At 37.8% G+C, this 26,252-nt stretch overlaps 1 protein-coding gene across 5 annotated transcripts in view; it reads right to left on the reverse strand.

The window, feature by feature from the left end:
- The window catches only part of LOC129723132 (sodium channel protein 60E), a 380,238-nt gene extending 354,453 nt beyond the window's left edge, over positions 1 to 25,785 (reverse strand). For all 5 annotated transcript variants that reach the window (XM_055677123.1, XM_055677121.1, XM_055677122.1 and 2 more), the window contains exons 1-2: positions 25,302 to 25,785; positions 23,459 to 25,222 (exon numbers count right to left, since the gene is read on the reverse strand). In XM_055677123.1, coding sequence (XP_055533098.1) covers positions 23,459 to 23,492 — 34 coding nt within the window. In that variant the 5' untranslated portion in view covers positions 23,493 to 25,222; positions 25,302 to 25,785. The remainder of the gene's footprint in view (positions 1 to 23,458; positions 25,223 to 25,301) is intronic.
- Positions 25,786 to 26,252: the final 467 nt, after the last annotated feature.

Genomic DNA, 26,252 nt, shown 5'->3' on the forward strand with positions numbered 1-26,252 from the left:
CCCAGAAACTAGAAGTGGTCGTCTTTAAATTCAAAATAGTGTCCAGGGTCAATGTTTGGTTTTTATGCATCATCTCGATATCCTTATTGAGTATTATTCGGTTATTTTCGACTGTTCCCTAGAAGTTGCCATTAAACAATTCAAAATGGTGCTTGATTGGTTATTTTAGGCTGTTTTTCACAAACCGGAAGTCCCGCCTTGGATTTCAAAATGGTATTTAAGATAATTTCTGGCCTCTGAGCGTCATTCTGATTGAAGAAACACCCATATTGGGTGTTATTCGATCATTTTCGGCTGTTTCCCAGGAACCGGAAGTCGCCAACCTAGAATCCAAAATGGGTTCTGTGGTCGATTTCAGCTGCTGTGTATCATTCTAGTTCCGGAGATACTCATGTTAGGCGGAAATCGGCCATTTTTGGCTGTTTTCCAGAAACCAGAAGTTGCCATCCTACAATTCATAGTGGTGTCTGAAGTCAATTTTTAGCTTCTTGCAACATTCTGGCTCCGGAGATACTCATATTGGGTGGTATTTGGTCATTTTCAGCTGTTTTTCAGAAACCGGAAGTCGCCATCTTAGAATTCAAAATGGTATCTGTGGTCGATTTGAGCTCCTGTGTATCATTCTAGATCCGGATATTATTACATTGGGTGGAAATCGGCCATTTTTGGCTGTTTTCCAGAAACCGTATGTTGCCATCTTACAATCCAAAATGTTGCCTGAGGTCAATTATGGAACATATTGGTTACCACTGAAATCTTTCAATCACCAAATATGGTTCCATTTAGTTGATTAGTTCGCGAGATGTGCAGAAATTTGTGCAGAAACATGTGCTTCCAGAAGAGGGAGGGGCGTCGAACACCTCTCAAAACATTCTCATACCAAATTTGGTTGTATTTTCTTGATTGGTTCTAGAGCTGTGCGAAAATTGTGTTTCATTTGTATGGGACCTCTCCCTCATAGAAAAGGGAGGGGTGTCAAACCATTATGTTGGTTAGTTCTCAGGATGTGCAGAATTCTGTGTTTCATTTGTTTGGAAGTCCTCCCTTCCAAAAGAAGGAGGGGTGTCAAAACATTATGAACATATTTTTTACCACTAAAAACATTTACCTACAAAATTTGGTTCAATTTAGTTGATAAGTTTTCGAGATGTGCAGAAATTTGTGTTTCATTTGTATGGGACCCCTCCCTTCCAGAAGAAGGAGGGGTCTCAAACTATCATAGGAACCTTTATCGGCACCAAAAACCCATACATACAAATTTTCACGCCGATCGGTTCGGTAGTTTTCGAGCCTATATGGATCAGACAGACAGACAGACCGGACTGCATTTTTATATGTATAGATTACAATATCAATTTTTTAGAACCTTAAGAGTGAATATACATTTATTGGATTGAAGCGTTCTTGTAAATCTATTTTCATAAATAATAAGTTTGAATGAGAAAGGCTGGGTCTGACCGCTAGGTGGATTAATTTAGGTTTTTTTTAATGATGTGACCTTGCTGTTAGGTGCTGGTGTAAAACTGATATGTGCTGACGACCTGAAATCATACCTCGAAGTACGTACCGTTGATGATTGTTGCCGTTTGCAAAAGCTCTTGGACTTATTTGTAGGCTGGTGCCGTAAAAATTGGTTATTTCTCAGTGTCTCCAAATGCCGCGTTATTACTTTTCATCGCAAGCTGAATCCAATAGTTTTCGACTATCATATCAACGACCAGAAACTTGATAGAGTGGATCACATTAACGACCTTGGAGTTTTATTGGACTCGAAACTCTCTTTTATTTGCATCGCTCGAACATCATTGCTAAAGCCACACGGCAGCTTGGCTTCATCTCCAAAATAGCTCGTGATTTAAACGACCCTTACTGCTTAAAAGCATTGTATTGCTCATTGGTACGGCCCATACTCGAATACGCGAGCATGGTTTGGTGCCCTAATCAACTGGTATGGACTATTCGTATTGGACGTGTGCAGAAGAGGTTCATCCGTTTTGCATTGAGAAACTTGCCTTGGCGGGACCCGATTAACCTGCCTCCTTATCCTGATCGCTGTCGTCTGCTTGGACTCGACACTCTTGATCGACGGAGGAAAATTGAGCAAGCGCTTTTCGTTGCTAAAATTATTAATGGTGAAATTGACTCCCCGAAACTTTTGTCACTGTTAAACCTTCGTGCTTCGCAACGCAGCCTACGATCCACTGGTTTGCTACAACCTCGCTTTCATCGCACTACGTTTGGATACAACGAGCCTCTAGCCTCCTGCATTCGTACATTCCTTAAGGTCGAAGACCTTCACGAGTTTGGTGTGCCGTCATATAAGTTTTGGCAACAACTTGTTAGGTGTAGATTATTTTAAACTATTGTGACCATCATTCATGTAAACCTAGGTTAGATGAATTATATGCAAATACAAATACAAATACAAATTTAAATATTTTTTATGATTCGATTATCCGGAGTGAAATATTTTCCGTTACTCGAGTCCGACCTGTATATAAAAAAATAATTAGATATCCGCCAATATTACCTTTTTCCAAAAAAAATAAATAAAAAAAAAACAAAAAGAACACAACTTACTAACGACTCTCAGCCATTCCTAAGAGGTCACCAAATTTAATGTCCTTCTGGGTCGATTTCTCCCGCAGCATATTTCTGGTGAAACTCCGTATGTACTGTTCGACTTTTCGATTCGCCATCGCCATTCGCTCGCAATTAAATGAATTTTTAACGACCTGGCAAAACACACGCATTTAGAATTTTAAGCTTTTCATTTGTTTCACAGCCCACAACAATGAATAATTCCCTGAGAAACTAACTACGTGCTTTGTAAGATTTTTTAATGCTTTTCAGTTCTAGAAAATACGGACTGTTCGGTACACCTTTATGTATTATGGATGAGACTGAGGGACTTATCCTTAGGACATATACCGAGCTGGCACGTACTGAATGGAAGATTGGTTATCACGAGATATTTTCTGCCTTTCTCCAATCTCGGTCAAATTTTTAGTTTCAAGCTTAAATTTAACAATTCGCCAGCTTCTACACTGTAAAATCATCTAAAGCATGAGGTTTGCTTTCGAGGGTTGCTGTCACGAGAAGAGCTATCCAAAAGTCAATAAAATCAAATAAAAAAATCACATCAAGCTAATAACCACGAAAGCCACTTCATCAGCGTTTATCCTATTGACACACACACGACAGCCAATAATATTTCGACGAGAATTGTGTTGAACGATCGCAAAATTGCCTGCCATCATCGCCGATGACTGTCGATGATGCTGCTGTAGCGAAATGAATGGCACATCCAATTCATCTGGGCCTTTAAGCATACATATTGCGGTGCCGTGTTTGCTATTTATGGAGCATCTTTCAACCAATCGCAAATTACCGCTCTATCGACATCAGGTTGCCACCTGTGTGTGTATAGATGCTTCCATCTCGTCCGGTTTGTAGCTTGGGATTCGACTTGATTGGACTCGGTAAAATATGGCTTTTGATTAGCACAACCGCTGCCAATATTGTATTGGCACTTACCGTTATGGGTGTATAATGCATAAATACAAAACGATTACTTAACGTTTGAATAATGCTTTGCACCGTTAGAGGGATGTTTTGACAGGCTTAGTGTTTGTTTGATACCAATTAACGTTATCGTCTTTACAGACACGGCAGCAACCAGTGATGTTCTGCGAGCAGTTGAAAATTAGGGTTCATTCGAGATTCTTGCTTCCTCTTCTAAAAGTGGTCATATTTGTACTGTTTAGTTACGTAATTTAAAAAACATTTTAGGTTTGCTATACGCATACATTTCTCACTATACTTTTTATCCCATCGAACCAGGGCTGGTGGCTATTCAGAAAATAGAAAAAAATGCTGCTAATTGCTGATAACCTTTTCCACGGATTTTCACAAGTGTATCAGGACAAATCTTTATTTTTCGAAAAAAAATTGCCATTATTTAACTTAATCACAGATAATTAAATGGACCGTTTTAACAAGAACAACTATACGAAGGTTCTCTTGTAAAAAAACATATACAAGCAACATTTCCCACTCCTTGCCACTAGCATACTAGCAACTTTTTTTTTTCTTCACGAGAGCTTGAACAACCGAAACGCTCTAGGTCTACATCACACCCTGAACCGCCAAGACGAAGACAAACTAATATGTAAACATTTCCGACATTTCAATTTAAAACTTTTACGCTTGCTGTCGCTGTTCCATGTGCTCCACTTCATTTCAACAAAACCGAGAAACCTCAAGCAAACAATATCGTTAATAGAATAGAGCTTAAGGAAGATCCCGGAAGGGTCCTCTTTTCCACCATGCATAAATGATGAGCGCTAAGCGGATGTACGGTTAGAAATTTGTTCAATGAATTAATTATAAAATGAATTTAAATTCTCATGTTCGACAAAACCGGGATTAAACATTAATCGACGCCGTTAAAAGTGGTATCGTGCAAAAGCTTCCGATGCGGTTTAGCAAAAACGATACAATACCATTACCGGTTCATATCGACAGAGATTTAAGTATCCGAAAAGGATTACGCGTCACCTTTAAATCTATACCGATTTCATTTCAGAGCCTGCGGAAATTTTACTCTGCAAACAAAAGCCCACCAAAACGTTAAGGTGAAGCTCTGGTAAAACCTGTGCCATATGCCGCTGACAAACATTGGTCATAATTACTGTGAAACATGCCAGCATTCATAGAGAACTGCTGCCGGCTGCTTGTTTTCAAAGCTTCAGAATACGAAGCCTACGATATGAAACCACAGAATAAAATATTTACGATTTACCGAAAGAGTGGGGGGAAGGGCATCGAACCACCCAAAAAGCGAGTAACACGCCATCCGAGTGTACTAAGCCTTCGCTACTTCGCTAGTTTGCGTTATTATGTTGCCGCTACCATCTGATAAACCCTCCTTCTGGCATTTACGGTGCCCCCGTCTTTCACAACCGCAAGCTCAGAGCAAATTACCCGGTCGGGTCGAGCTAGAAACAAACGAACAGCGAACACCTCCTCGGCGATGACGAAAAGTCAATCAGAATAAAAATCGTGCGAGCGCCTTTCTCGCGCCAGTTTGCTTCTCGCATGCCGCATAATTGACTCGAAGTTTGACTGCTAAAATGGAAGTGGCCGGATTTGGGAAATGTTGACTAAACTACTCCTACATGTCACAATAAACTGGAGTAAAACTTAATTATTTATAGAAAAAAATTAAACCGTAAAAAAAATCCAGTTACTATCGTGTATTCAAATTTCATTACATTCTTTTTTTATTTTATTTAAAAAAAATGTTACAAACGACTTGTCCATAGACGCCTCTTCACTAGTCAATCATTGTAAATATTTACAATATGACCGGTAATTTTCAGTAGGTCATCGCCACCCGTTAACAACTTAATTTTTACAGTTCACTCCAGCAAATGGCGTTCTGCGTTTTAAATAATTAATCATTACCATTCTATACAAACCACCTTAGGCGGCTTTCTACCATTATTGTAGCGTGTAGAAGTGCAGTGCAAGTAAGCCTACAAAAGATTGGTCGTAAATTTACTTTCTCTCCCATGAGTTTATTACAAACATATGTCGGAATGACTGTGGAAATTGGTCCCCTTCCCCCAACGTTCTATGACTTCGTAGTCCCAATTTCGAGTTATGAGAATCGATGGGCGACTTTCAGTGTTATATATCGATATCTTGTTCTTTCTGGACCCTTATAGTACTTACTTGAAAACCTAGTTGTGTGAATCAAATATAAATTTAGATTAGCTAACAAGATGATAAAATGAAACCAAAAAAAAACAAAAGCAAAGAATATATTGGTGTGTTCAAGGTTACCGATTTGATCGTTTGCTCTTCGCTGAAATTCAGGATTGGCAGAATAAAATAAACACCATTCTCATGTGCTCAAATAACACGAGCGTCTTGGCAAACTGCCACAATTGAAGGCGCCGTTTTTTATTAACGCGGATTTTTACGCGTATTTTTGAATTAACGCGGTTTTTTTTACGCGATACCGCGCTAATTTAAAAACTTTTTCGCGAATTTTCGAATTAACGTGGGTTTGGAACCAGAAACGTTTAAGTGTTTATCTAGTAGAAGATTTAATCCAAAAAATACCCACCGCCCTCCGGAAGATCCGGAATGACCGTCAAAGAGGACAATTTTAAATACTGGTTCTAGAGCGTATCGGGTTTTTTCAAAGCCCTTCTTGCTCGTTCACTTTACGCGGATTTTTGAATAACGCGGTTTTTACGCAGATTTGTAAATTAGCGCGTTTTTTTTCACGTGGATTTTCGAATCACACGGTTTTTTTACGAGGTACGTAATAAAAACCTGACTGTAGTAACATACATACAAAAAATACTTGAAAAAAAACCGTGTCTAATTCAATTTATACACAACTTATAGACTCGTGACAGCATCTTATGCTTCGAAGGGCTTGTGTTTTGGTACAAGGACTAAAGTTGTTTAAACAACTTAGTATGATCCATTAGGGTGGGACAAAAAATAAATGTTAGCTCCTATGCACTTTTCGTATTTCTTATGGGTCCCACAACAACTGTGTAACTTTTCAGCTCGATCGGAGAAACGCCCGATTTGCGCCCGATTTCAAAAGGTTTCCATACGATTTTATATGGGAAAATCCACTTTTTCAATACTTATTTTCTAGAGATGTCAAGTACGCTTTCGAAAAAATATCAATACATGATATCCGTAGGAAATTTTCCTGGGGAAAACTCTTCTGAAGACCGTAAGGCGCTACGATGCTTGCAGAAACAGTTATTCACTCCAAACTGGTTGAATGTCTGACGGACGGCTCACCATTAAAATGTTCCAGCAACACTGCTACAGCATGCTGCTATTGCAAACTTGTTTAAGTAGTATCTTCGGGGAAGCCTCCTAGATAAATTGAAGCGATATCATTTCTCATCACATGGTTGAATTTGCAACAGCAGCATGCTGCAGCAGTATTGTTAGTAAAATTCAATGGTGAGCCGTTCGCCAGATATTCAATCAGTCTGGGGTGAATATCTTTTTTATACAAGCAAGGTAGCGCCTTGCGGTCTCCAGAAGAGGTTTTCCCAGGAAAATTTCCTATAAATTTCATGTATTGGTATATTTTTAGGAGCCAACTGGACATCTCTATATAAAAAGTTTTGAAAAAGTGGTTTTTCCCGTATAAAATCGTATGGAAGCTTTAAAAATCGGGCGCAAATCGGGAGTTTCACCGATCGATCTGAAAAGTTACACAGTTGTTATAGGACCCATAAGGAGAACGAAAAGTGCATGGGAGCGAAAAAATAACACCATCGCTTTATTTCCATATAACCGTGTCCCAGTCAAATGATCCATGTCTGTAGAAAACACATAAACTATTCCAGAAATGAAACGAGTATCTTGTTATTTTCACTATTAAAAGCCCAAAAAAGCAACGCCTTTTGGTATTCAAAACAGATTGTGTGTTTGGAAATCCAAGTGATTGTTTATGTAGTAGAGCTTTTAGGAAATTTCAGAATGCCACAGATAAAAACATTTCGACAGATCTCGCTGCAATACTTTGTACAATGTTTTAGTGTATTTTTAGATTACATTTTTCCTGCAAAAAAATCAGTCTTTAAAAAAAAATGCTACGTCGATTTTACTACAACCCCCCCCCCTCCCCCGATGTCACAGCTTGTCACAAAATGATGATATCCCCCCTCCCCCCATAAATGCTACGTCATTTAAGTATGGTTCCTGATTTGATTACCGCTCCGTGAAATTGTGCGTTTGAAAATTTTGTGATGTTTTTCTAAGTAATAGTTTGAAATCATAACTCATTAACCTTCTTTCGCAGAATAATTTTTAATATAAATTTTGCTTTGGAACTTTTTTTTTCAGTAAAATAGTGAATGATAACGAATATTTCTAGTCTTTTTCATTTTACAGCAAACAGTTGTATCTGTAACGTCTAATTATCAGTAACGTGCTTTTGTTGGTTCCGAGCACTCATGGAACTTATTCAACTTTGGCACTCGTTAAGTTATGATCTAGCAGAGTATATGTATGATAATAGGCGCCTCGCAAATTCTCGTCAGTAACTGTGTTTACTTCGACAATGGTGCCTTGAATTATACAGTAATGTGCAGCTGGTCTGTACAGGTGTAAAATCTGAATATATAAAAATGCAGTTCTGTCTATCTGTCTGTCTGTCTGATCCATATAGGCTCGGAAACTACAGCACCGATCGGCGTGAAATTTTGTATATAGGGGCTTAAGGGGCCGGGAAAGGTTACTAAGATAGTTCGAGACCCCTCTCTATTCTGTTAGAGAGGGGTCCCATACAAACGAAACACGAATTTCTGCACATCTCGAGAACTAATCAAGTAAATGGAACCAAATTTGGCATGTAGAAGTTTTTCAAGGCAATAAATACTTCAATGGTGGTTTGGTACCTCTCCTTCTTCTGGAAGGAAGGGTCCCATACAAATGAAAAGCAAATTTTTGCACAATTCGAGGACTAACCAAGCAAATTAAACCAAATTTGGCAGGTGAATGTTATTAGGGGTAACAAATATGTACATAATGGTTCGACATCCCCCCTTCATCTGGAAGGGAGGGGTCACATACAAATGAAACACAAATTTCGCACGTCTCGAGAACTAACCAAGTAAAAGGAACCAAAATAGGCATGTGAATGTTTTTAGGGGTAACAAATATATCCTTAATGGTTCGATCCCCCTCCCCCTGCTGAAATAGAGGGGTTTTATACAAATGAAAAACAAATGTATGCACATCTCGAAAACTAAACGCACCTGCGTAACTTAGAGTAGTGCATCTGCCCGCTTACTGCTTCCATCAGACATGAACAAAGTTTTGTCGCCCTGCCGGACACGTGCAATATGCAACACGCAACAGCGTAAAAAGCTGTTTCGCGGTTGAGAGTGCTGCGCACTTGCCATTTGTCTCCATCTGACAGGAGAAGAATTTGATTGTCTTCTTTCCGAACCCCAAGGTGCTACAAGGTGTAATTTTGTTGCGTGGTTAAGAGCTTCATCGGTTCAGTTCCAAAAAAATCAAAGCCACTAGGTCTAACTAGGTCTAAAATAAACATCTAGATGATATTATAGTTAAAATCCCTCTGCAAATAACAATCATACAAGATCAAGGATGATATTATTTCAGAGCAGATATCGTTTGAATTTCATTAATCGGTCTTTTCTAAGGTTACTATGGGCTGGGGCAAAGTTATCGATTTTCCAGAACCAAGTTTTTTCGGTTCCATTTGGGGCCGCAAACAATCCTAAACTTACCGGAAGTCGATTGATTTGTTTCCGCTTGGCGCATTGCATTTCAATTTTGTATGGAGATTTGTATGTAAAAACCTTCATTTTTGCATTTGACGGATTTCATCCCAAATCGTCTCAAAGATTGGCAGCACCCTCTCCGAATTGGTTGAAACTTTTTGGGAGTAAAATTTTTTTTAAAAAATTTTTTTGGTGAAAGACAACATTGTTGGCTACATTTCGTTCATGCATCGCAACTTGAGCATATTTAAGGAAAAAAAGTTATTCTCAAAAATAAAAAATTAAAATGCAAACTAAAACTAAGGTTGCTGCACTCTTCGTATCTTCTTCTATTCGACACTAGGAGAATTTTATTGTCTCCTATTCCTTCCAAGCCGCAGCACGATACAACGCACCATCAGTCATCAACACGAAATGAGATTCATGTGTCATATATTAGTATTTCATTTGAAATATAATCTCTTAGCGTCTTGCAAAACGGAGAAAATGGCATAATTTGAAAGAAAAAGACGGAGTTACTTGCAACATCAATGTAAAATAAATATACGAACAGAAGCGAATTTGTGATTGATTCGCCGCTTTTTCAACTGGTTTGAAATCGTAAAGATATTTAGTGAAGTGAAAGTAACATTGCATGAGATCAAAATGCTATATGGCACGTACATCCTGTTATCAGCTATTGAAGGATCCTAGTGATTGGTTCAAAGCTGCGAAACTAAAACGAAAATGATAGATTTTCAACTCCCTATTCACCAATTATACCAAAAGTTTTAGGCAACCTTCAGCTTTCGATTAAAATCCGTTCAGTAGTAGGTACACAATATAAATTTTCAAACCAATCCGCCAAACTGTACTTATTTCTTTCATACTTTGTGGGTTTGAAAGTACTCAGCAATTTGAGTATTGTATCCCCAAAAGATGATGTTGAAAGCTAATCCTCGTAGTCTGCAGCTTAATTCTATAGAAATATCTTTGCTTGTCAACTAAAATCGTGCTATAATTCAAGAACAGAAAGTAATTATATCACGCGAATTCCAGAAAACCGGTGGTTTAACTTTGCCAGTTAATGGAACTATCTTCTGATGTAACCATCCACAGCGAGGTTCGTCATCACAGCTATTTTTTATGTTTTCCCCTCTCAGAAATTGAACTAACAACCTCTATAAACCAGTGACTCACTATTCGCTTAAAGAAGAGAACTCTGTATACAAGATAGAAAAATCATGAATCGATAATTAAAGCGATAGAAGATTGCGATTGATTGCACTTGAACAATTTATCACCCGTGAGCAATTCCACAAAAAAACGGGCAACCAATTTAATCGACCATTTCTGATTTGACTGAAACTTTTTATAGACGTTTCTATAGGCAAAAGATGCCAAAAGCTGTCCACGTGGAATGTGGATGTCCTCTTAATTATTTTTTTGAATTGTATGTTTAAAATGTGGAAATTTAGTTTCAAATGTGAAGAATAATCATACCAGCACCAAGTTGTTTAAAAATCTTCCAATAATAATTGATTTCTCCTACGAACTTGTATAGTGAATCAACGTACAAGAGTTGTTTATAACCTACATGGGACAACTTGAGCAAAAAAACTGCATTTGGATGACTTTTCAATCAGACTTGCTTAAAATCCATATATATCATTCTTAACTGCATAACTATTTTTTTGCTTTTGTCTTGTTTTTACCATTACAAAAACCTTGTAGCGAATATAATACCTTGTACTTTAAATATAGGGGAACTGCTCCATTATTCATCTCATTAAGCCGATATTCACGAAAAATGCACGGATTAAACAACAAATTGTCATGAAATCATTGAACAAATAAACAAAATACGCTTAAGTGCTCTTCTGGTATCGTTCAGCATTGTATATTTAGTAAACTTAGCTAGATTTCTTCTGAATTTTGTAAATCAAACCAATTTTCACAACGCTTCCATTTCCATCTCAAAACTTGAATCACTGCTCAATTATTCATCTCACTACGCCCCCCATATTCATCACACTGTTAATCATGAATGAGTCTTGTTATCATGAATGAACATAGCCGCAGCCCGTCGTAGTAGGCTACCTAGATATCCGCCGTAGTTGTTTACATGCAAAACTGATAACCTAGGTATCCACTGCAGTGCTGTCGATTTATGTCAATTATGTCGGAATAATGTAACATTTTCAATATGATTTTTCGCATTAACAGAAATTTGATTTGATTTTCTTCAACGCAGTGAAAACAGATGAAAATACATACAGTTGAAATTTAGGAGTTGTAGAAATTCATCTCATATATTTCTGCTTATTAAGGCTTGTTTTTGGAAATTTGAGGTGAAAATTTTAAAGAATAAAGTATTCTTAGTGTAGTGAGTGATTTTGTTTAGTGATTAAAATAAAAAAGTGGTCCGCTAGTGATGAAAAAACTTTGGTTGGCTGCTGAACGAGTCCCGTTGTAGCCGTATAGAACAATGCGCGGATTTTGTTTTCTGAAGTGGGTGATTGAATTAAATGAGTTTTCGAGTGCAGATGCTCGACTATAATATCAAATTCTGAGCTTTTAAGTTATTTTTTGAGGATTCTTCTTTATGGGAAAGCTAAAGTAAACTAAGAAGAATCCATTTCATGGATTAGCAGATTGGTTTAGTTAGAAAATATGCGTTTTTTCCTATTTTCAATTGTGTTTTCATATTGTATGAGATGAATATATGGGCTGAGATGAATAATGAAGCAGTTCCCCACTTTGTGTATATACAAGCAGCCACAAACTTGCATACAGTTCTCGGTGTATTTTTTCAATGATTCCATTTGTCACATCAGTACTCTTTTCAAAAGACAATATGTACATTGTATGCGCGATCTAAAACCAATAGCATTTTCTCACGAGAATTCTCTGGTAGGATTTCGACCATCCTTACTCTAGAGTGAAATCTGGTTTTGTTTTGACTTTGGTTGGACTTAAGCCATCCGATTGAAAGTTTAAATCAGTTGAAAATTCTTCAAATATAATAGAATTATAATATCCCATAAACTAAAAAAGTGGTGATTAGAAAACACTACACCACATTCTTCTCAAACTCTCGGGAATAGTTTGTGAAAGAAACTCATAGACTCCACTTAAGCTCGTGCGAGTTACACGATGGCAAGATTAGTAGAAAAGCAGGCCTATGAAAATTTGAACAAGTTTTTCTCAAATTTACTGCAAATTGGATATTTGATACTGTTTCATATACGTTGTCTTCTCGTAACCGAATGCCCAGACACTGCAGAAGACTCACATCGTAGGTAAATGATTTTATATAACAAAGATCGCTCCACCAATCTCGGCTAATCTAGATCAACGACCGTCGCAGTAACGTTTACTTTTTTCCTATTAAACTAGAGCCCATTCCACCACTGCGTTATTGTTCACCAAAAAGGTGAACTGTACACTAAGAATGATTTGCTACACCCAGACTTTATCTAAACGGTTCTTTGTACAATTTTATCATAGGCTGATTAAATGTGAGCAACACACGGGTGGTCGAATATGCTGTACTGCTACGCTATCGTTACTTTCAACAACATCATATATGTGGAAAACACCACTATAGCGGTAGGTAGATGAATATTCCCGTTAAGCTTTTTTCTCGCTCTCGCCCCGGTCGTTTATTTCACTTCACCCACCATTCAATCCGCTCTGACACTCCAGCTTGGATGGAAAAAAAATTCTCTGGTACACTCGAGCTATGGCAGTTAGTGCCGAACCCGAAGTTGTGATAAAGCGCATAACCTGCGTGGTGAGATAAAGTGACTGCATACAAAGCGTGAACATTACTCCACATAACTTGCCCGGATAGCCATAAATTTCCGGCAAACTACGTTGACGACATTCAGAGCAAATGGAATTTCCACTAGCTTGGGCAGCTGGCCAGATTTCGGTGCTATCACAACACATCAGTTATTGAACTCAATTGAAAAAAAAGTCGTTACTCAGCCGTACCATGAACAATTCGAATTTTTCATTTCGGTAAATTACAGGGTCATTAGCGGAAAATTTCCATCGTTTGTCACGTTGATATGTGGAAAGCCCAACATCGCGAATAACGACGGCAGAGAGAAAACCGTTCTATCTAAATTTGTCTGGCTTTGTGCAAAGTGCTAACAGCAGCGAACCTAAAACTTATTTCGGCACTAAAAAATTTTTTATTATGTTATCGTTCGAGTTCGCTGGAATTGTTTTCAGTTCTTCAATTGCCCTAACCGAAGTGTATAAACTTTTGATTTACATGTTCAGCTTTTCCACCCAGACCCACCAACACTCTGGTTTTCCAGCTAGCGTGTCGCAACGATGTTTTTCGTCGCACCTCCTGAAAAAGCTTCGAGGCGACACGACAACATAAGCACCATATAGCAGGTGAGTACCATTTCCCATCAGCGGGCTGCTGAAAAAAAAAACTGAAACAGAACTGGCCAGCGCCATATACAAACGGCCCGATTGCGTGCCCTCGCTCACGGGGTATCAAGATTTCCTTTCGTTCGAACAATTTATTTTCATTTCGGCTCAAACACGACAGCTATGTGATCCGAAAGGTCATCGTCAGACCCGGGGAGCATTGGCCAAGCAACCAGCCTGCCAACGGTTAGCGCAATATGGCCGTACAATTCGCCATACATTCGCTGAATCGATTTCATTTGTCGCCCTTAACGGGCGCTTATGGGACCGGTGACCATATGGGTGCTATACCGTAAAATTATGTTCCCGACTTTTTATGGCAGCACTGACCGTATTGCGGAGCAACTACATTCCGAATGTTATTACGAACTCACAATGTTACACTCACTTGGTGGAGAAGCTTGTGGATTACAATTTTGTTTAGAATCGGTACTAAAATACAGTTAAGTAAGTTTGTGGTTAATGGAAATAGACTTTTTTATCCATTTCTAGCACGAACGAGAAACATCAAAAACGCCATTCTAAAAAAAACATCGGCTGCAGAGCAATTTGTGGTTAGCACTATTCTACATTTTTGTTTGTATCCCAGCTGATGTCTGCTTTGGAAAATATCGACTGCTAGTAAAACTTTTTGGATTTTTTTTCTTTTTCCATACAATTCTAATTTTCGTGAATTCTCTCTATAGAATAAAAATCCAAAAAAGGGTACTCTAAATAATGGTCGTGCTTAGTAATAAATATGAATTTAAAAGTATTCTTTTCCGTCACTGATAAAATCACAACCGAAAACAAAAGGTTAACTTTGCCACTAATTGCTGGAAGCAGGATGTAAAAAGAAAGGGCCCCACGAAACTCAAGCATTAAGGCCATCAACACTATTATTTTAATCATTCCCTCTTGCGTAAGACCCATCTCGAAAGCGACAACAAGTGAAGTGAACAAATGAAACCACAAAACCAAAATGGACACCACGGTTACAACCGATTTTGAAGTTGGATCTTGTTGCTGAAGTCGAACAAATAGGTTGGATATTCGAATGTGAACCTGGTTGAATTTAAAACTAAATTCATTTCGATGGTGGCTTTAATTTCAACAGACACTTTCCAATGTAGGGAAAGGAACAAAATATATTATGTGTTGAAAAAATAGTTGAAGAGGTTTTTTTATAAGACACGACCGTAAGGTTAACGTAGAATTACGACAGCCTGTCTTATGTCAATGTATTTCTTGCAGAAGATTTGGGAATACGATCGATATGTTCTTATGTCGACTCTGTTGAAAGAAAAGTGAAAAGAAATCGTGGTAAGTACATCGTGAACTCATTTGATTGTGAAGTGTTTAATAAAATTTTCTGCCACTCGTGCGTATTGTAAAAGTAGTGATCGACGAAATGTCAAAAACTATCGTGGAATAACTAATCTGTCAGCTGCGTCTAAATTGTTCGAGATCATTGTAAGCTCTATTGTATTGAATTGCACACGCAACTACATTTCTTCGAACCATCATGGTTTTGTTCCTGGACGATCTGTAACAACAAATCTGATGGAAATCTGATGGATTTCACGTTGAATTGCATTTCTGAACTCGAACGAAACGTACAGGTTGACGTTATTTACACGAACCTCAAAGCTGCCTTCGACCGAATTGATCATCGAATACTGCTGAACAAAATTTCCCGTCTTAGTGCTTCATCACGGTTCGTTAAATGGCTTGAATCATTCCTGTGCAATAGAATTTTGCAAGGTAAGCTTGAATCAGGGGTACCACAGGGTAGTAACCTAGGACCGCTTCTTTTCATTATTTTCGTTCGTTCGTTGCTGATGCACTTGGGATTGGTTGCAGATTAGTCTACGTCGATGATTTAAAAATTTACTTGACAATTCGCACCATCGAGGATTGTTATCGTCTACAATCACTTTTAAATACCTTTGTGACGTGGTGTAAACTAAACTCTCTAATTCTAAGTACTGCAAAATGTGAAGTGATAACCTTTCACCGCATTGAACGGCCAATACTTTTTGATTATGCTGTCGACGGAGAAGTGCTGCGCAGAGTAGATTACGTCAACGACCTTGGAGTTATTCTTGACAGAAAACTGACTTTCGATAGACACCGTGCTGCAATTGTTTCGAAAGCAATTCGGCAATTGGCAAGGATCCCCATTGTCTGAAAGCTTTATACTTCTCACTTGTACGACCCCTACTAGAAAACGTAAGTGTGGTTTGGAGTCCACACCAGCTTTCATGGAACCTGCGCCTCGAGCGATGTTTCATCCGATTGGCCCTGAAAGAACTACCTTGGCGTGATCCTACGAATCTGCCATTCTACCCGGATCGTTGCGGCCTGCTTGGACTTGACACTCTAGAGCGCCGCCGCAAAGTACAACAGGCTGTATGCATTGCCAAGATACTGAACGCTGAACTGGATTCCCCGAAGTTGCTGTCATTGATGAATTTCCGTGCATCTCAACGTATGCTGAGGCCCTCTTCGATGCTTTTGAACAAATTCCATCGCACGAACTATGGTTATTATGAACCTGTTTCTTTTTGTGTGAGAACATTCACGAGTGTCGAGCATCTGTTTGAATTTGGTGTGCCTCGTCATATTTTTAAACGTAGATTTACTAACTCTAGTTACTTTTAATGATTATCCTTTTTTTATTAAGACTTTATGTCAGATGATGCACTTAGAAATAAACAAACAAATAAACAGTTGTTATATTCTCTTGTCTATTTGCTAGCTATTAAGGACAATTTAGTAGCTGATAAAGTTTTGAAAATTATAAAAAATGCTACCGAGATAACAACCGAACGAGAATCGTGCCACACGTCATGCAAATGACAATCTGCAACGTAGAGAAATTAATTTTCTAGCGTCCCAAAATCTTTTGATTGTACGTGCAATAAGTGAAATTTTTCCGCCGCGCGCCAAAATATTGCGGTTAGTGATAATCTACTTATTGAATGACACTTGATCCATCTTTTACGTGTTTTTAAAAGATTTCATATTATAGCAGGTCTAAAGAGAATAGGAAGTTTTAAATCTTCAAACCCGTTTTTCTCGTAAACGATGAATTATGAGCCGTGAACTTTTTGAACAAAATCGACGATATGCCAATTTTGCAATAGTTGGTTCGTTATTTTTTTTTTTTTTTTTTTGTAAAGTCACTGCGAGCCTATCACGGTGCAATATTTTTCTACTAAGAAGCTTACAGTTTCTAGAAGTAAATAGCACTCCGTTTCTTAATAGAAAACTCACTATTACTGTAGTACTCAGATGTGGAAAACTCCTTTTAGTACTTCAATTGAAAAACACGTGGTCGTCTTTTAAAGGACGGTTGGGTTTAGTTTCCACAATACTGGGAACATGTCTAAATGTCGACGGTGCTTCCCACACAGAAGGCAGATCCAACATCTAGCGCTGTGAAAGGTGATGTTTAGTTTGTTGGTCCATCAGCTATAAATTGCAGCGAGATGTTCGAAATCGCCACCTGCTGCAGCTCTGTTTGCTGCTAGTCGATCCAGTTCTCAGTCTCCTCTTGCAATAGCCAGCTGCTACTTAGTTTGGACCGTTTTTTCCGTCCTCCATTAGTAAAATGTTTGGTTTGAGCAGAAACAGGCTTTTATATAACCCAAGAGTGCTTTACCGGTTAACTAAATATAATATTGTCGACCGTGTTGGAAAAAGCTAGCATTAGGTGGCCTCCATAAATTACGTAACATTCATAGGTAGAAGGAGGGTATCCTTGAGCGTTAAGATCTGTTACACAGGGGAGGGGGGAGATGAGTTCAGGTCTCCAATAACGAGCATTTTCATCTAGCAAATCCTTTAATTGCGTTACGTAATTATTATGGGGGGTATGTGTTGGCGTTACGTCACGTTTCATATGGAGGTTGGGGTCCAAAAAGTTGGGTTTTTTGAGTTACGTAATTTATGAATGTCGCCTCAGGTAACCAATCAGATCAATCGAAATTTGCGAGCGATTGCTGAAGGAAAAGAATGATCAGTTCGTGCTGAGACATGGAGATGAAGTCGAGTTTACAACCGAATTTGTCAGGGCGTCCTATCAATTTGAATGAAGTGTAATGTATGAGTGGTCCCCGTGGTTCTGTGGTTAGCGATGTCTTTCGGCAAGCTCTGCCACACACGGTTGTGATGTTGGGTTCAATTCCCGATCAGGTCGAGGATCTTTTCGAGCTGGAAATTTTCTCGACTCAGCACTGGGGTGCGGTGTATCGTTGTACTTATCCTACAACATGCAAAATATGTCAATAACAATATCAATCGAATTCTCTCAACTAATCTAGTTGATCGAGACCGCTATTAGCCCTCCAGACTAGCGTGCGATATTGTTGTTGTTTGTAATAAATGAACGAGAAAATATTGACTCTTCAATTAGGTATTTAACTCGTCCTCAAAAAGACAAATTGTTGTTGAATTTAATATCGGATATAATGCTAAAATAGCATCTCTGTGCTATCTCTGACAGTAGGAATAAAGCATTTGTCTGACACACAGTCGAAAACTGCTTTCACACTGAAAATTTGACGACCGACAGATTGTAATTGCCAGCACTCCCATTTGTTAGTAAAATACGGCAATTTTCTCTGAAGAAAGTACCGGCCAATGTAGCTACGGCTGATGCTGCCGTTGTTGCCACTGCTGGAACCCTAGCTGCAGTCCCCTCTGCTGGTATCCTCTGCCGCTGCCGTTACCCGCTACTACTTAGTTAGGACCGTGCTGGTGGCCATCCACTAGTAAACAAATTGGTTTAAGCAGAAGCAGACTTTTTTATAGTAAAAATAGTGGCTTCTTGGTTAACTAGGTATAATATTCTGTCGACCGTGTTAGGGAAAACAAGCATAAGGCGACAAGTCAGAGGTCGAAACTGACGTTTCAACAAAACTAGACTTTTTCGAATTACACTTTTCTGCATTTGGGCGGGTGCATAGATGAGTTTCCAATCGATTGCTGTAAGAATAAAAAAAAACAGTTGAAAACTGACCGAGTTTTAAACATTTAGAAGTGGATAATTTTCGTGACGCTCTCGATGTTTTCGGTTTTTGGATTTGTGCCCCTATATATGTTGACATAAGACATAATTCTACGTCAAAAGTATGTAACTTCGAAATTAATTTAATTTGAATTTAATTTTAACGTCGAACTACGCCTTTGCTTCCTATACTAGAGAACATTCTGCGAAGGCAAATATACAACTGCCACGAGGGTAAGTAAATTAGTACATAATTTCAATAAAAATCTTCAATAACTAAACAAATATAAAGATAAAAATTAACTTTCTTCAGTGAGCTTGTGTATTTTATTATAGTAAACAACTATGTAGAACATTAAAAAATTTTAGAAAATCACAATAAAAAGTTATATTAAAAAGTATTTTAGGAGGCATACTAAGGAAAACTCTGCAAAAGTTCAATTAAAGTGGCGGATAGAAGTATATTGTCTTCGACAAAGTTGTTTCTTATATTATATACTACATTTTAACACAGCAAAGTGGATATTTATATGCAAAAATGAGGAAAATGAAATTAGTTTCTCATTTTTAGGTCGAATAATCACAAAATTCCAACTTATATAAAATGGAAAATAATTAATAACACAAATAAATATGTGAGATTATAACGAACTTTGTTAGAAGAACATGTTTGTTTCGTTAAAGCAAACAATATTGTGGAACAATAAAGAATTTTAAAAAATCACTATAAAAAGATGCATTGAAAACAATTGATTTTTTGGGATAATCTATGGAAAACTCTACAAAAGTCCATTCAAATAGATAGATAAAAGTGCAAAATTTCCTAGTTTCTTTAAAAAATGTGCTGCAACTTTATCGAATATAGTGGATTTTTATTATCAAAAATGAGAAAAGTAGAATTCGTTTCTCACTGTTAAGTGGATTAATCACAAGATTGTAACTTTTGTAACATAGAGAATAATTAATGAAACAATTTTAAACCTCTAGCGCGCAAATTATTTTTTAGGCGGACTTGCAAAAAATCACTATGAAGCTTTATAAGCATTTTTAAGTTCTTATTGAAGCTTTTTGGAGGTTTTACTGAACCCCGTCTAAAGGCGGCACTGGGCACTAGAGGGTTAATGAAGATCAATATTTTGAGTCAAAATAATTTCTATCACGTTTTTGCAGTTTTGGAAAAAGTGTGGAACGATTAAACTTGTATATGTAGGCTAACTAGGTATAATGTTCTGTCGACCGTGTAAGGGAAAACAGGCATTAGGCGGCCAATCAGAGGTCGAAACCGGCGTTTCAACAAGGCTATACTATTGTCGAATTACACTTTTCTACATTTGGGCGGGTGTATAGAGGATTTTCCAATCGATTGCTGTAAGAATGGAGAAAATCGGTTGGAAACTGACTGAGTTTTGGACATTTGCAAGTGGTCAATTTTCGTGACGCTCTCTATGTTTTCGGTTTTTTAATTTGTACCCCTAAATATGTTGATGAAAGACGTAATTCTACGTCAAAAGCATGTAACCTGGAAATTAATCTAATTTTCAATTTCATTCTAACGCCTTTGCTGGAGAACATACTATGAAGGTAAATATACAACTGCCACTAAGGTTAGTAAATTAGTACATTATTTCAATAAAAATCTTCAATTATTAAAGAAATTTAAGAGATAGCAATAAACTTTCTTCAGTGAACTTGTGTATTCTATTATAGTAATCAACAATGTAGAACGCTGAAAACTTTAAGAAAATTACAATTCAAAGTATTTTTGAAAAAAAAGCATTTTAGCAGGCATTGAAGAAAGCTCTGCAAAAGTCAATTTAAAGTGGCAGATAGAAGTATTCTGTCTTCGACAAAGTTGTTTCTTATAAAATATACTACAACTTCACCCAAAATGGATTTTTATATGCAAAAATGAGAAAAATTATATTTGTTTCTCGCTTTTTGATAGATGATTAAAAAATTCCAACTTATATAAAATTGAGAATGAATACTTTGCTGAAGACTCTACGGACCCGGATTTTTTTTTTTAGTTAAATGTAACTAGTTTTAATCAATGCATTACACTGGTCGACAAAAAGAAAAAAATGTGCATTCCAAAAGCTCAAACCGGAAAAAATAAGGGATTATAGCTATTCAACCATTCCCATTTATTTTGGTGCCCCTAGCCGTTACTAAAACGCGTCAACTTATCAATAACCAAAAACTATGTGAATTCAAAATCAACTTTCTTCAAAGAAAAAGGTTATAGAAAACAATACTTGAGAACGCTGAAAATTGTGGCAAACCACTATGAAAAGTTAAATTGCAAACAATTTATTTCATGGGGAAAAATAGGGTGATCTACACTGCCGTTCCAACCATAGTTGTCTCATGTTCTACAGAAACCTTAGGCACGCTGGTAAAATTATGCTTTGAACAGACTTGTAAGAAACATCATAAAGGTCCATTCAAACAGGTAGATAAAAGTATGATGTCTTCTACAAAGTTGTTTCTTGCAAAATTTGCTACAACATTGTCCAACAAATTAGACTTTCATATTTCAAAATAAAAAAAGTCAATTTCGTTTCTCACTGGTCATCTATAACGTGGAGAATAACACTGGCCAACACAGGTGCGGTCCTAAAGCTTAAAATGGAAAGAATTGAAATATTATACCTAGGTATTCATTCATTCCTGTGAGTTTTAATGCTTCTGAACATTTCAAAAGCGCGTCGAAAGCTCTTACCCTCTCCAACGCGAACGTTAAGCAGGTATTAGACGAAGCAAATATTTGCTATTTTTGGTACGGATTTTATTTTGTGCAAATAACGTCAAAGTAATTGATTTAGAGCTATTTTACTAAATCACAACAAATTTCCAACTACAAATCACTGGACAACCATGTTAATTTAAAATTAGACTCAATTTTAGCTCGAAGTCGACAACGAGAATGAAAAATTCACTCTTAGTTTATAAGATATTTTATAAAGTAAGACACTAGAAATAATTGGCTTCGTAAAACATGAAAATGTATTGTGTCTAATAAATGTTATTAGAGTAAAATAAAATACTATTGAGCCCAAGATCCAAATATCCCCATAAACTTGTTTCCTAGAACGCTGTTGGTTATGGTTAACGTAGCGTCTCCACCGATTTAAAAATTCTGTCAGGGAAAACTCGAATAAAATAAGATTTATTTTTTTTTCAATGTTTTGACCATTTTACGATATAAACAATGTGTGAGTGTGTATGTGTGCGTGTGTGTATGTGTGTGCATGTTTGTATGTGTGTGTGTGTGAGAGAGAGAGAAAACACTCGTTTGCCAAAACTTGCAAAGATTGTTTGACTCCAAGCAGGACGTGGAAAAGTGCATAAATGTAACGAGAGTACATAGTAACAAGACCTTTTGATGCTGGTTGAGAGTTCTCAACATTATCAGGTTTCTAAGGCCATTCGAAACAAATCGATATATGATCAATCGATGATAAGCTTTACTAATTTGAGAGGAAAACTTATCCGTACACGGAAAAGTTTAAGATATAATCAATTATTGTTTTCGTAAGAAAAACTTTTTTTCCTTAAGAGTGACCACTTTGGTTTGTTACGAAAGTTTTGGGCAACTAAATTGTATATCTAAAACCCTATTCTGAAAACATCGGTCATCTAGGTTTTTTTTCGAAATTACTTTTTGATTTTAGAATGATTTTTTTTTCAGTGTAAGATCTCAAATTCAATTTCGTCGATATTTTTCTATAAAAGCTCAGACACTTTCTGAAAGTGTTGTTTTCTCTATCTCAGTCATTTTTCTCTATCTCTAGAAAAATTCACAGTTGCTTAGGGTAATAAGGCCTACAAGGTACTTCCCCCTCCCCTTACCTCCCTCCCTCCCTCTCTCTCTCTCTCTCTCTCGCTCTCTCTCTCTCTCTCTTTCTCTCTGTCACACACAAAAACTCAAACAAACATTGTTTATATCGTTACCATACCATATGTTACAATGTATCTAGTGTCTCCATACACGGGCAAAAATGATGGAAAAATTGAAAAAAAATCAAACTCATTTTATTCAAGTTTTCCCCGATAGAATATTTAAAACCACTTTCATTTGAAACTAAGACCCTTAACTAACTTTTGGTGAAAAAAATTCCGAGATGCTTTGAAGTTGCATAATATACCGATTCTGACACGGCGTGGCACAGTAAACGTTCATGTTGAAGTGGGTGGGAGCTTTTGAAGCATTTTTGAAATGACTAGGAGGAATTTACAGGAATGGTTCAATAGCTATAATATTTTTTTTCCAGTTTGTGCTTTAGAACCGCATTTTTTTCTTCTTTTGTCGGCCTCGGATAACTTTACTGAAGACACTTCGGCTCTGAAATCATTTTCTTCTTGTCAAAATAATTCCGATCACACTTTTGCAGCTTTGGAAACAGTGTGCAGGAAGGAACAGTGTTGAGGAAGGAACAAAACATATTGCATGTTGGAAAAGTATGTAGCTTTGAAAGTAAGCTACTTGCTTTTAATTTATTGTTCCATTCCAACATAGGGCTACGTCTTTGTTTTCTATATTGAGGACATTATTTGAAGGCGAAAATACAACCTTTACTACGAAGCACAAAACATCAGTAGAATTACCGGTGTGTAGTTCAGCTCAATAATTTACACAGTATACCGTGCGCTTCCATTATGGGGACACTCGGTGACCCTACACCTCATGAAGACTACTTCTCTGAACATTTTTACAGTAAAAATCACTCACCTTGCCCGTCGCTAGGCGTCGTTGCATCCGTCATTGTTTCGCTTGTTGGAATGCTGGTTGCTGTTCTCGATCGTATTGGACACTCATGTAAGCATTGCTCAATTATTCTCGGTCAAGCACTTCACATTCACTGTGTGTGTGTCTCGTTTGGTTGAACAGTTTCAAAGCCACCATCTAATGGAAGCTAACGATATGGATTGATTGAGATAAACACGAATAGTACTATGAACTTCCACAGGATGAGTAATTATCGTAGAACATTGCACAATTTTTGATAAATTTGTTACACTCAATCAGTAGGACGTCTTCGCTTAATTACTCGTTGTTTCGTAGCCATATTCCACATCAGACGATTGGCAAACGCCTAAGACTGACTGAATTTTCTCCATTTTCGCCGCCCGTTTTTTCCAATATCCAGAGAGTAAGCGAAAGGGAAACAATCTCTATTTCTTAGAAGGTAGACAATTTACTTCGGATGGAACTTTCACTACTCCAACAATCAGCGAGCCAAAGTTGCGGCTGATATTATTTTATATTGTTTCCAGCTAATAGCTACAATTACGGTCGGCTTCCACTATATACCTATTTTCGCCTTCTGTTTGTAGACCAACTTTCCTTTTTTTCTCTCGTTATTTTCACTACACAAGCACTGCTACGGCGACCATTATGCGGTAGTTTGGAATTGCTTCGAAATGCTGCTTTTGCATGATGAGAAGCACTCGTTATGCATATTTTGTACAGACATACACAAGCACATGCACGCTTACGCTTACATGCACAGGGACTATAGGGCAGAATAACTTGGGTGTATGGTTTGAAGCAATTATTCACTACTTTCAGGAATCTTCGCTATTTCTTCAGTGGCTAAACTATTTCTTCATATTTTGGTTTATTACTGTTGTGAACTCTTAACTAACTTTAACACTTGTTTCTAGATTGATGAGTTTTTTTTCGCGATATTATTACGGTATTTAACGGCTATTATTTCCCCTTTCTGTTGTGGGACTAATTTGGCTTAACTGGCAAATTTAACTCTCTATACTAGTTTTAACGATTCATGATTAACTTTGGGGAGAAAACTGCTGGAAATACTTTTGGATTTTATATCTCGATTTGCAACATGTACTACCTAACAAGATTTGCTCTGGTGAAAATTGTAAACACTTTATCTGTACTCTAAAACGTTCGTGAAACAGCGATAGGACAGATTGATGCACACAATACTATTTACACGAAAGCTGTACACTGGGCGCACGTATATACAGAGTTGCATAAGCTAAGAACATTTCGATTTAAATGTATGTTGCTGCTGTTGCTACTATAATTGCATGGGATTTTAAACGATAGCTTATAAATTTACAGACTTAGATTCACTGTTATTCGCGGCTGGCTCCGAATCACAAAACAACAGGCATTCAAACAGGAAACAGAGGGAACCCGAATGCGCAGGTGGAGGGCGCCACACCGGATTTAGGTCATGTCAGATGCTAATGTCGCCGCTATTACCGCTGCCACCTGGCATGACGAACCGTAGACTGACGCGTTACATCGATTCGATCGCCGTAGTTTGTTGCATAATTAATCATCGTTGTGACGCTGTTGACACACTTCCACTACACTTCCGAACTTCAGTGTTAAACATTATTCTTAGATTTCATTCATTTTATTTTCATTCTTAGAACGAGCTTTCTTCTTGCTGCTATCCATTTGCGAAATTGATGTCGGTTGAACCACGCTGCTCTCAGTAGCAGTTCAAAGTATCACCTGTAACCGAAAGAGAGAGAAAGCACATAATAAATTAATGATAATCTGCACAATTTATTGCGCTATTTTTGTTAACAACCTGCCCAATATGCTCAAGCACCGAAGCTACGGTGTCGGAACACGCAAAGAAAAGCTTGATCAATGTGCATAATTTCAAACTTAAATTCACACTAAGAAAAAATCCAACCACAGCAGTATTGGACGACACGAATTAATTTTGCTGACTTGAGTTGAGAGTCCAGGGGGCAGCACATGATCTTCACGACTTGCATCAACAATTACCAATTCCCTCTAACAACCCGATTGCTGGTTCTGATTTCACCAAAAAACGGCCAAAGCTGGAAAGCAATCAACAGTTTTCTTTAAGCTCATCACAAACACACTTATACAAGCACCGGTTTCAAATCAAAATAGAGGACAGTTTTTTTTTCCATCTTAATCCTCTTCAGCTGCCTAGATGTCTGCCAGTTGCAGCATTTTTATTTGCAGCAGCTGCAGCAGCAGTGGTTGATTTTTGCTTGATCTGAGAGGTTCGCGCCGTTCGTTACCGTGCTCGAATCGGTTCCGTCTCACAGTGAAGACTGAAATCAATTTCCTTCGCGAAATAGCGCATAGCTAGTGAATTCGACGGAGGAAACCGACAAGCAGCCGGAAACTGCTGGGAGAATGAGTTCCTCCGAGCGACAAGTAGCCCATCTACCGACCCGGTCGATGGTATCAAGAGAACCACACGGCTGCGTCAGAAGCCAAGCGCAAAATAACGGAGAAGGAGTTCCCACGTTTAAAGGACACCGTCAGCAATGTACCGCTCCGGAGAAAAGCTCCGGGCTGCGGAGACGAGAGCACATACACACACCGTGTACTGACACAAGCGAAATATGTCCTTAATAGAATCAATTTGAGCGGTGTGAAACAAATAACCCGAGCTGGTCGGTGAAATTAGATGATTGGATGAGGAAGAAACATTGCGATGAAATGCGTCATCTTTTTGCAATTCACGAACACGGAGCGAATATTTTTCTCCCGAGAA

Source organism: Wyeomyia smithii, chromosome 2 (assembly GCF_029784165.1).
Source record: "Wyeomyia smithii strain HCP4-BCI-WySm-NY-G18 chromosome 2, ASM2978416v1, whole genome shotgun sequence".
Classification (NCBI taxonomy): domain Eukaryota; kingdom Metazoa; phylum Arthropoda; class Insecta; order Diptera; family Culicidae; genus Wyeomyia; species Wyeomyia smithii.